The sequence below is a fragment of the Buceros rhinoceros genome, unplaced genomic scaffold (genome assembly GCF_000710305.1).
Source record: "Buceros rhinoceros silvestris isolate BGI_N320 unplaced genomic scaffold, ASM71030v1 scaffold11071, whole genome shotgun sequence".
Classification (NCBI taxonomy): domain Eukaryota; kingdom Metazoa; phylum Chordata; class Aves; order Bucerotiformes; family Bucerotidae; genus Buceros; species Buceros rhinoceros.
This window is the reverse complement of record NW_010396040.1, coordinates 41,050-53,974: the sequence shown is the minus strand read 5'-3', so window position 1 is coordinate 53,974 and position 12,925 is coordinate 41,050. Positions and strand designations below refer to the sequence as shown.

General features: G+C 37.1%; 1 protein-coding gene across 1 annotated transcript in view; it reads right to left on the bottom strand.

The window, feature by feature from the left end:
* The window catches only part of RGS12 (regulator of G-protein signaling 12), a 50,309-nt gene that overhangs the window by 20,230 nt on the left and 17,154 nt on the right, over positions 1-12,925 (bottom strand). Inside the window, exons 4-10 of the mRNA XM_010145765.1 lie at positions 11,510-11,602; positions 10,192-10,335; positions 6,170-6,349; positions 4,793-4,946; positions 3,698-3,774; positions 1,754-1,954; positions 1,123-1,196 (exon numbers count right to left, since the gene is read on the bottom strand). Coding sequence (XP_010144067.1) covers positions 1,123-1,196; positions 1,754-1,954; positions 3,698-3,774; positions 4,793-4,946; positions 6,170-6,349; positions 10,192-10,335; positions 11,510-11,602 — 923 coding nt within the window. The remainder of the gene's footprint in view (positions 1-1,122; positions 1,197-1,753; positions 1,955-3,697; positions 3,775-4,792; positions 4,947-6,169; positions 6,350-10,191; positions 10,336-11,509; positions 11,603-12,925) is intronic.

Sequence of the window (12,925 nt, the reverse complement as noted above, 5' to 3'; positions counted from 1 at the left end):
AAATATATAATGTACTCAATTATATTATACCCATATTAATAATAATATTATAACATTGAATTGTTTAAGATTCAGGGTTATAAATCTATTCTCAGATTAATTTCTATTTATACAATCAGTCTTAACTGTAATGTGGCAGTTAGACACATCATTACTGTTGTAACTGAACGGGAACATGTAATTAATAAACTTACCCATTTAATCTTAAATACCTATTTTTTTTTTATTGTTGCATTTAGAATTAGACTGGGAGACTTACAGTTCCATTTCTGTCTCATTCTTGTGCTGCTTCAACCTACCAAACATGTCTCTTCCTGATGCCGAAGGCATCTCTGGGCCTGCAGATCTGTCCTATATGCTTGTTCACAACTGCTTCAGCTTTAGCAATTAGACATTATAATATTTAAATACCCTAAACTGGAACACTGGCATCAAAACTCCTCTTGTATCGAAGACAGTAATCCAGAATGCCTCCTCTTGCAGCCTCTAAAACTCAGCAGGAGCTGCTCTACACAGTTTCTCTCACTGATCCTTACCCTGGTTGCCCTCATCTGAATTACCATTTAGAGACACCCTGATCTCACTAGTAGCCATAGGGGAAGCACTTAGCAGCTGGCTCTAAATCTAAGAGGGCTATCAGTGCCCAGACATAGGCAGGTCATCTACTTTAAGCACTCGTGTCATCAGAGAATCCCCGTATTAAGCGCATATCTCTTGCATAAGGGTTATTGCAATCTAAAGGAAAAATTGACTTTTACTTTAGTAGAAACTCGAACCAAGAGTTAACTGGAAGACAGGGAAGCCAGTCATTTTCAGCTACAAATGTCAGATCGCCTTCCTTCTTCACAGGAGACTCTGTGCTTGATACTAAGGCCTATTTCTTCTAATGTGCCCGTACAACGAATGGGAACCTTAGATCCCCCAATGCTGGGTTCTGGATATCAGTCTAAGATGCTGCATTGCAGCGGTAACTGGATTTCTTTGTACTGGATTCAGACAAATTCTTTACTGCATTAACTATTGCTTTGCTGCATGAGTGACAGATGATGTACTTTAGTGCACTTACAGAAAGTAAAATGGGCATGGAAAATGCCAGAGGAAGATACTACTTTTGACTCTTACCGAAATAAAGTGCGTTTTTCTAAACGTAGGTCCCGGGACTCCAGGATGCTACTGTCTTGGTGCAATACAAGTGGCTACAGAGCACATGACAGGAACAACAAAAATAAGAGCAAATTAATTGTAAAATTGTAAAATATGTAAAAAAGGAACCATCATTCCTCACCTATGTGGACCACTGTCTTGGAAGTTTTCCTCAGTATTAAAGCATTAATTCTAGCATGAATTCATCTCATTCTCCTCTGAACAGCTGGACGTCATTATGTTTCTTTGCTTCGATGAATTGCTATCTACTACAATATATTCATTTTCTTTGTGGGTATTTTCAATTAATTACAAGCTAACCATTCCCCTGGACAAACTACATGGACTAGATACCTAAATTAACCTATTATTAAAAGGAAATCCTTGTCATAAGCTCTTTTTGCTTTTCTGTAGTATAGATACCACAACCCATCACAGTACTCCACCAGTTCTAGTTGCACTAAAAGGCTCCTTCAAGTAACTAGCACTAGCCTATGTAAAGCTATAGGTGGAACCAGGAGATATGTATTACTATTGAGAGAAAATAATTCCTTTTTAGTAAAATGAGTATGAAAATACTTTTAAAAAAAAGCACAAGAATATGCAATACCTTATCACCTCCAACTAAAAAAAGGTCCACTGCAGCTATGTTAATGCCATGTTTCTCACAGAGCCCAGATAGCACCTCTTTGATAGAGAATCCGGATCTAACAGCCATTTTGCTGGACGAACCATCTGGAAGGTTTATACAGCAGTATTTGGGGGATTTCTCTTTATCTGGTACAAATGCAGGTAATCTTGAACCTTCAGACTTGACAGGAAAAAGAAAGAGAAGTCAGCGTCCCATGGGAAAACTAGGAATATGCATAAACATTTAGAGCCTGTACAAATTAAACCAGGCCAAGAAGCATATTTTCTACCATGTTTACAGTTCAGAAATCCTTCCAAATGTAACAAATACCAGATAAATTTAAATCCTGAAGAAAAAAACCATTTAGATAAAGATAATGACACTGCACAAATCTAAATGTATTTCAAGACCAGATGAAGTTTTAGACAGTGAGTGTGTAAAAGGGGTCACAAGATTCTCAAACTACACAACTCCTAATCATATAGTGTATGAAGTAAATAAAATCTTTATTTAGCTTCCAAATAGGTAAGTGTCTATACTTGATAATGACCTGCTCATGTAAAAATTACCACTGGCACATTATGAATCAGTATTTAACAGATGAGCAAGCTGTTTAAACATTAGTTTCTTCAAACAAAATTTCCTCTTTTAATATAATCTGAATACTACACAGAAAACTGGGCACTATACCACAGAGAAACTAAAATTTTTAAATAATTCACTTAGTGACCACGCTCTTTTTTTTATTAAAGGGAACAAAAAGAACAATGTTATGGTTTAAGGCTAAATGACACAAGATTAACTTTTATTCTAGAGTAACAGTAGAATAGTAACACGACTATGAAATACCAAAAGTTATCTTTGAAAATTTAACAACGATTACTTAAAAGGACACTATAAAAATACTGTTTTCAACTGTCTTCGGATACTCATTGTGCTTTTTCTCCTCTCTAACCTGCTGCTTCTCGTCCAAAGCTTAGATACTTTCTGACTTAATATCAGTTAGAGTGGGAGAGAAAAGAGGGGTTGTTGCTTTAGGGAGGGTTTGTGTTTTCTGGGTTTTTTAAGATAAGACTTTTCTGGTACAGAAATAAGCATGACTTTGCCACGCTTTGTTCCCTGATCAATATTTTTAGCACAGGCAAAATTACATAGTTGCTAGAATCTAGTCTGCTTAGAGGGATATTGAGTCTACAAAAAAACTTCTTAAAATTTCCTTTTTTTCTACAGTATTACACTTATGTTCTATTATTAATACCACTTTAGTTCTGCATTTAATTAGTTTTACACTGCAAAGGTAGGACTTGATGGTTGGAAATCCAGTGCCTTCACTGACTATTTTTCTACATAATATGACAAAAATCACAGTGCTTGCAATGAAATTCCCTACCCCTGTTTCCTCAGATTCTAAGAGCAGAGTTAAGTCATAACAACAAGACAAAAAAACTCACACTGTAAAAGAAACGGAGAGGAAAGAAACATGACAGACATTGGTACCACAGAAACCAGCCTAACACAACTTGCATACAGGTCAAGCAGAGAGAAAGCTTTAACATGTGGTTGCTCAGAACAGAATCTCAAAGCTGTGGAAAAAGCTGTTCATAAAGAGCTACGGTAGCTCCCTTTGAAAGGCAAACTTTTGTTCTGGACATTTACTGGTGCCTGAAGTTAAGACAGACAAGATGCAAAGAATACCTTTCTGTTACAGGGACAAAATAAGAAGCAACAGATGAACACAACCTCTGTTACATTTCTAACATTCTAAAATTGCTGAATGTTATATCTTGCCCTCTAACTGTACCACTTAAAGACCTTTTCTCAAAGTATTACTTCAAGCAAATTACTTCACACTACTAAGAAAACTAGTAATTCAACTGTTTCCACTGCTCCTCCACCTCTTCATTATTAAGAGCCGGCCATTACCAAGTCAAGACTAGCAGTTGATGACATGGAGCCTTGTGATTCCCGTCTGTACGATAATCCATTGGACTGAATAGAATCTGCTTGTGGAAAGAATCAGCAATCAGTAATATGGCTTATTTTTATTATTTGTTATAATACATAAAGCTATTTCAAGTATTAGCTCCTTTGGTCTGAAAAATCTGGGGTTTTTTACTAAAGGAAAAAGCACCAAATCTTCATACTATGCACTGAAGCGTGACAAACTGAAACAATATTTGGTAGAGTATTTCTTGGTTATGTAACCCTTGAATAACCCAACTTGGTTTTATATTAAAAAAAATATGAATTTTTTTTACTTTGAAAATGTTTTTAAAGATTTAAAAATTATTTTCCCTTCACATATTTTGAAGGGAGATAAATATTTTTCAAAGTGCAAATATGGTGTTAGAAAACTAAAATCTAAGGTAATCATTAGTCACTTCCAGAAGTTTAAGTCTATGCTCCTAGCAAATGCCTCTGATGTCTTTTCACATATAATGAAAACACTTGAACTATCCATATGATCAACGATATCTTGTGGGTCTGGGTCTTTACTAGGAAATAATAGAGAAGAAGAAACCACAGAAACAATACGGTCCAAATTTGGTGCTTCAGTGGAATTCCTCTATTACTTTTAACTCAATGGAATGAGTTAATGCAAAACTTGCACCTCTTCCTCCAGAAGCCACGTACAGGTGTTTTCATAGCTGAACTCTTCCTTAAACTCTCAAAACCAGTTAAGTAACAAAACAGCAGATTATAAGGGTTTTCACAACTCTGACTATTCTTTTTTCATTTTAGCCAGGAAGAGTGGCAACAGGTAGTGAGCATGTTCAAAAGGGAACATACCTGTGTGGTACTACTAAAAGAAAAAAGGTAGCACAATGCAGATGGATTTTTTACATCTGCTCCCACAAAACTCCCAGTGATACTAGCCCCACTATGACCTGCTGACTTGACAATTTCTTTTCCCTCTGTGACACCCAAGGATGCCCTGAGATGCAAACTAAACATGATGAGATTAGTCACATGTATTGCTGAAACAAATTTGCAACAAAGTGGAATGTGAATACTCACCATTTGGATAATCACCATTTTCTTTTCTCTTCTGTGATTTTCCCAAACTCTTACTTCTTGACCATGAGAAAAATGTTCCCCTTTTTTTCTTCTCAGTGTCCTCCTCTCCTGACTCTTCATTTAAAGATCTTCCTGACTTTGATTTACCACTTAACTATCACCAAAACACAATTAAATCATTGGTTGGATCACAGTTGTAAGTATATTATAAAAAATAAGCCTTTCCACACTTCTTCCCAAACCAAGAACATGATGGTCAGGTTAAGCTGTCTTCTTTACCCCTCTCACAAGTGTACACCAGCCTTTCAAAAAAACCCTCCTCAACCCAGCGGAAACAAAAGGAAATACCTGGATGGATATGTGCTACTTGGTAGGAAGCACAAAACAGTAGCTGAAAACAAGCCACAGAGGGCTCCTGCAATTATAAAACAAGTCTCCACCGCTCACCAGTAATGCCTAAGCTACTTGGAAAGGGCATTTGCCTTGTTTTTAAAACAGAGACTTCCATTTCAGATATTCTTCCTAGGCTAGGCTTGAACAAGAACTGCATTTAAAGACTATGCCAAAGCATTGTTTAACATTTACAAGTATAATCCAAGGATTTATTAGTGCTGAAGAATACAAACATCGGGAATGTTTGATATTAAACTAAACTCGCTTTCAACAAGCTAGTATTCTTGTTATATTATTAGAGCATTCCTTAAAATGCTACTTTTGAAAAGGTTCCTAGTCATAAAAATACATAATAGCAGATGGGCTAATGTGTGGTGATTGACATGAAAAATGCAAAGTTGTAATTTTCCCATATAGTTATGTAATACTATGGTGGTATTATCCACAGGAAGAAAAAATAAACTCTAAATAATGTTAAGAGATCAGTATGACTAAAGGTCTGACTTTTAAACAAATGAATCTGTTTTACACAGAATCATCTTAGTTCAGTAGGGGCTAAGAAATTAAAAAACTATCCTCCACAGAGATGAATTAGATTAGGTTAAGCCTTCTCCGATAATTTCTGATAAAATGTCTGCTCTCAGCAAAGGTTAAAACAACACATCCTAATTCCAATGTTCAATCAAAATAAGCTTCTGAGCTGATGCATTAAAACAATCCTGATTTTTTTAATTTGCACACATATATTTAACTAATAACAAAGATTTAAAATTATATTCAGGAAATCAATAGCTAGAATTCTGATTCAAAGGTATAGATTAAAAAGAAAATGTATTTTCCTGCAAAGATAAAGATTTTCTAATTATGTTTACCAGCATCACTGAACAAACATTTTAATATTTTTTATATATTATCTTCAATCTTCTAAAGAACTTGAAAAACATTAAGAACACAGTTTTCAGATAACAACAATTCAATGGTAACCTTTTTCGGTGTTGAGATGTTGGACTTCTCTGAACTGACACTGTGTTTAGAAGTGGGGCTGCTGGGAACACGCTGAGGATCAGGAAGAGCACGACCTTCTACTTCAGCTAAGATGCATTCTTGGTAGAGGGGGGATTTGAGAAAGCGCGTATAGCTATCAAACTTCATCAAGTTAAAGATCTGAAATTAAAATGCAATGGATAACTGTTACATAAGCATAAACAACACATCAAGAAAATTAAGCTATTTCACAACAGCCAACGCCCACAAAATTTAGGACATTAACCTGTAAAGAGCAGTAGGCATGACTTTGTCTAGACCTGATTCAATACACTGCACCAACGTAAAGTGAAACAAAATTTGATCTGTTCCCTTAGCACAGGTTCAGAAAAATGCTATGATCTGTGCAAAGTGCATGAGAAGCTGAGACGCTGTAGAGTCCTGAGAACACCATTCTCATACCCATCTTTTACCGCATTTATGCCTTCGTAGATTCTACCTGCAGCCCGCAGCCAGCCAGCCATTTTACATATTTTTAAAGATTACTGCATCAGTACTATGTATTACAGGATTAAATTATACAAGCGTGTTTCCAGGTAGCTGTGAACAAGAAAAAAGTTTATGATCTAAAACTCAGGAATATATAATCACAATATGCAATAGCATGTAATGATACAAGATTAACAAGGTTAACTTCCGATGCAGGGAGTAGCAAAGAGTCCTTTACAGAATACTATGTAATGTTCATGTGCCCATCATATGGAGAGAAAAAGATCAAGATCTTTGGAAGATTCAATAATTAAGATGCTGTAAAAATCAAGACCTTGAAAAAAACCAGTTTACATCAAATGGCTGCTCTGGGCAAGATCAACATTTTTCTTTAAATACATAGGAAAGAAGCAGCTCTGTACCAGGCCTGGAGCAAACGTCTTGGGCTAATACAGCCAAAGCTAAATTTATGAAAGTAAAGGAAGAAAAGTTCTTTCTTAAATACTAAACAATGTATGAATTTCTTCTTACATTTTTTCAAACCTACAGTTTTAAGTAAAACCATACTTTTACGTTTATATCTTCCCCAGTGATTTACTTCACCTGAAAAAAAACCAAACATATGAATCCCTTCTTCTTTGGACATGACAAATTCCCTACAAGCAAAGAACTGTACATGCCACCCAACTGGTTACAGCATTCCCAAGAATCTACAGGGAAGTCCATCACTAAACCACAGTGGCCCAGTTGCAGGTGGAAACTATTTTTCAGATTGTGCAGACATCCTTCTCAACAATCAGTAGTCCAAAGCTTTTCTGGCAAACAGCAAGATGCTGCAGTGTCCTAGAAAGCTAATTCAAACTGAATGCTGACTTCCACATTCTTGCCTTCCTCCCAAATATTCCCATTCCATCTTTAGTGCTACCTGTGGGGTCTGTTGGGCCCTCTAACAAACTGGTTTCCACATGGTAAGCTATGAAAAAACCCCACACTTTCATCGGGTTGGTTTTGCCAGCTTAATGTGCTGAAACAGCTCAGCACAAAGACCAATGGACCCTCATGCAGTGTCAGAGACAATCCAGTGTCAATGACTCTTCCCAGCTGAAAAACTGCTCACAAGGGAGAATCCCTCTCTCATGCTATGAAAGATACAACCCTCTGACCACAGCTACACTGGCAAAATTCAGTATGTCAACTAGTTTCAGAGCACACGGTCTTCAGGTCAAGGCTCAAGAAATTATACAGTGAACACAACTCACATAGCTCAGAAATGCATCTCGAGTTCTCTTGAACTCCAAGAATAACACTATGGTGAATTGCCAAAACCATGTAAAAAATGGAGGAGCAATTACAAGATATCAGAATGCCTCAATCTCACACATGATGAGCTGCTGTTACAAGGTTAGATATGGGGGGAAATGGTAAGTGCAGCCTGCACACCCCAACACAGACACAAAAACCAAGCTAACTGAAAAATACAAAATACTTCACCTGTTCTTGAGGTTTTCAAGGAAATAAAACATATAGAGCTTGCTCTCAACAAATCACAGTATTTCATGCCGTATGAGGAAAGGCTGAGAGAACAGGCTTTGTTCAGCCTTGAGAAAAGAAGGCTTAGGGGAGACCTTATCAACCATGTTCTAGTACGTAAGGCATGGCTACAAAGAAGATGGAGACTCCCTTTTTTACAAGAAGTCACATGGAAAAGATGAGAGATAATGGGTAGAAGTTACTGCTGGGGAGATTGTGATCGGACACAAGAGGAAAATTCTTCACAATGAGAACAATCAGCCACTGGAACAACCTCCCCAGGGAAGTCGTGGATTCTTTAAAGACTCAGCAGCTGGACAGGGTGCTGGGCCATCTTGTCTAGACCATCTTTTTCCCAAGAAAGGTTGGACCAGATGATCCTTGAGGTCCCTTCCAATCTGGTATTACATGACTCTGTGATTTTGGCCTCATCCACACCGTCATATTACAACACCTCTAACAACAGAATTAAGGGCAAACTTGTCAGGTGACTTCCAGCAGCATTCCCAATAGGCAGTGCTTGAGAGCTAATGGTTTCAGCAGTGCTTTCCAAGGCACTTTCCTACAGGCACTTCTGCAACTCCAGCCTCACAGCAACACTCCCTATTCCCCAGCATCACATAACACTTTGATGACAACCACCACAGATTAGCACCCTTGCACCCTATGCTCAAGTGCTGAAATCTAAAAGATGTTGTGAAAGACCACAAATGCAGAGCCTTCACATTATTAACATGACATCATCACCATGAGCTGAACTTTGAAAGTCTGTGGGTCTGTTCTGCTAACTACACACAACTAGTTCTGTTCTCCCAAGGTCACACCAAGACCACAAAAGTGATCCAGTGCAGAACCATTACTTTGTGAAACCAAGATATTAAGGACCATGAAGGCAGTTGATTATGCAGCACCAACCTCAGACAGGCAACACACCATTACTAACTGAAAGGGCACACCTAACTTCCAGGACACTTACTTTGGAGAAGTAACTCTGATCCTGCTTCACCTAATATTTCAGTGGGAAGAATGGGCCCAAATGAGGGATCTGACGAGAGAACTACAGAGGTATTGACAATTTGAGATAAGCAGGTCAAGTCTAGACAGGCTGGGATTAGACCCACATCAGCAATACACATCAGCGTTTTCACCCACTTTATGAGCCTTCCAACCTAAGGACAAAGGCTTTTCGGTTCAGGCAACAGGCTCATAAGGACACCATATGATCCATCAAACAACTGACCTACTTTTCTGTCTCTACTTTGCAGACAGAGGAAGATACTATGTCCAAAAAAGCAAGCGATCGGAGGTTGCGCGAAGACCAAGATTGTGATCTGCTTCAGCTATGCAGTTAATGTTACATCTTTGATTTCTAAATAACATGATCTCAAAAATATTTCTACTTACACATTGTTAGGGTGGGAGAGTTACTTAAGAGATTACTTAGGAGAAAAAAAGAAGGAACTTAAATTCTACAGAAAATGTAAAGTGTATCCTGTTGTTACATAACTGTTCTGTTCTGAACATCAATAGCTATTCAAAATACATCCACTTCAGAGGTCTCAGACACCAACAGTTTTAACAAGCTTTTTGTCTGACAGTTCCATTAAAGCATAAGGGAAGGACTCCTTTAATACAACAGGCATATTTTACAAACCACTTTAACCAAAATTAGACACTATTTGTGTACACAATCATCCACTAAAGAAAAGAATAAGCAACCATATGCACATACCATATGCAATGGTGTAGCAACACACGGAATTATCTACTTGCACTAAACCTTCATTTCAATAATAGTATTTTTCAGATGGGCCAGAAAAACAGACAAGCAGCCTTCCATTATAAAGCCTTTTTCTGTTCTGCTAACAACCTATACAATCTTGACTTCAATGTCTCTTTATACATAGTAAAACATGCAATAAACTACTATTATAGATTTTAAAGTACTTCAAAGGAAAATATAATAGACATAAATGTACAGCAGTCAAGTTTTCTATGGTTACCTGAAGCTGTTGTTCCTTGAACATATCTGGATGTGGAGAATTGAGAATATCATCTGCCAACTGGGCCTGGCTATCAATATTAACTGGGGTTGTAGCTTTGCTGCACAAGAACTTGCTGAAGATCTCCCGAGCCCTGTAAGAAAGCTATAGAAAGAAACGCTAAATGTATGTTTGCTTTAAAACCATATTTTAAACCAGACATTTCTTACACTGATATATTCCACCCAAAAACATACAGCCATTCCAGTTTCCCTGCTATATAAGCATTTTTCATCTAACAGCTTTTGTTAGTTTCAGGCATATAAAATAGGGGTTTTCCATTAAAATTACAAATATACATCAAATATTTAAATAATAAAAGTCATCAAAATAAAAATTAGAATACTCAAACTATGAAAATAATAAAAGTGAAGTACATCAAACACCGTCTTACATAGGAGGTTTTTTAGATTTTAGAGCTTTTACATAACAGTTACTATTCAAATAAATCCTCTAAGTTTCAATTTCTAGAAGTTAGAAAAAGTTAAGTATATATGTGAATATTTACCATCAAAAACATTTATGGTCTATTAACTTGTTTACTTTGAAACACCCACATTCTGGAAATAATGAAAAAAAACCACCAAACTGAGCTCAGAGCCCTTAAGGGTGGTGTTCAGAAAATGCATTGTTCAAAGACAGAAGAAAGTGGCAAAAAACCATCAATGACCCACAAAAGAACAAAGAGGGACTTGGAAGATGAAACCGTTTCCACAGGGTAAACCTGACTAGGTTTGGCTGTGGTGTAGACAGATGTGTTGCCAACTTGAAAAAACTTCCCCAAAACTGCCTGACCAATGTAGGTAGGTCTGTCTTAAAAGGTTGAGATGGAGATTCTCACTATTTTTGAGCAAACATGACTACACTTAAGGCAGCAGATACAACTAAGTTAGTTATAAACACATTACCTTGACTGTGGAGGCAGTCCATCCAAAAGCAGCACAAGAGGCTGATCTTCACCATGTTAAATTGACATGTTAAATTAAGCTGCTCTGCACTCCTGTGCACAGGGCTACTGCAGCTAGGCACTCTTCAACATCCAGTGTACTTGAGCTCAATTTCACAGAGCTACCTCTGTACTTCACCAGAGTTTAAATACACTCAACATCTTAAACTTGGGACGGTATTCTCAGGGGATTGAGAAAATAGACTGAGGCTTCACCCTATTTTACTGAAGTCACAGTACAAAGACCAAGCATGGCTCCAATAATTTCAAAAATCATGACGAAATAACAATTTTTGAAGAAGCAATAACATTTCTTGGAATACACCAACTTACCTCTTTTTTATCATGTGCAGGTACATGGTTAAAGTATTCACAGGCCTGCCAAAATAAAATATTTTCTTCACTAAATTCTTTCCGTAGAAATTCCTAGGGGGAAAATAAACAAACAAATAAATGTTTCAGAGACAATAAGTTTCCTGCTGTTTCAAAAAACGCATTTACAGTGCTTAATAAGTTTGCATAATGGTAACATTTCAGTCTCACAGTCCAGTTTTCTTCTAAATTAAAAATCAATGCACGTCCAATACACACCTACTGCTTGTCCTCTCTCACTTCTTTTTAAATGTATTGAGAAGAATCCATCAAGTTACAATCAAATCATTTGCGTGTACAAAGACAAAGTTTGAAACTTCATGCTAAGCCGTGTACAAACTAGAGAATAAACATATAGTGAAAATCTAAATAATTTATAACTTTAAAAATTGCACTGTAAACGGGCTGTCTTTAATTGCAGTTATACTGGTACAATAGAGTGGATATTAATCGAGCAGTGCCCATAATCAGTTCTGTATTCATTACAGCATCACACGGAAACTACAAAACATCTCTGATAGCTGCCTGCTGATGCAGTTACATGGGTTCCCCTTGGAAATACATTCTTAGAGGAAAAAAAGAACCTCCCAGTACAACACACAATAATCAGGACATTTATATTATAGCATCCAAAAATCCAAATGAAGACTGGGACCCCATTCAGTTGGCAAATTGTACAACCACAAACCATCCCTGATTCAAATCTGTGCAATTCAATATTCTCTCAGCATATGTTTCTTGAAAGCATTTTAACTATTAGAGCGTGGGGGGAAAAAAAACAGAACTAATCTGGTTCTCTTAAAAAATTATCTAGGCACTCATGTAATTGGAACAATGCTTGTTTATACTGTAAAGCTTTAGGTATCAGTGTTTAACTGGAAATTTTAAGTCAGCCCACAAGCCACAAACTTCAATTAAGCATCACACTGGTATCAAGCTTCCTTAACACACAAAGAAGTTCCAGAAGGCAATGTAAGAGGAGTCTTTACAGAAATATTTAAAACTTAACTTTATTTGTGCTTTTAAAATTTACACGGAGTTTAAGGAGTTGAGCAGTAAGAAAGCAATTGACATAAACTACAATACAGGGAGAGTAAATCCACTAGCAACTCTCAATTTAAACTGAAAGTTCTTCACATACCTAACCTGAGACACCATATATAGAAAAGACAATCCAGAGAGTAGTCAGGGGACGTTGCTGCCTTTACATGTAATTACAGATTGAAAAAGAATCAAATTAGTGAGCAAGAAGTAGAACCCAACTGCCTACTTCCCCACTCAGTGCCTTCACGACAAATCTACAGTCGATCTCCCACTTGCTTTCTTTCTGGCCACCTGATGTGGGCCCAGGCAGCCATACAACAGTTCAGCTTCAGC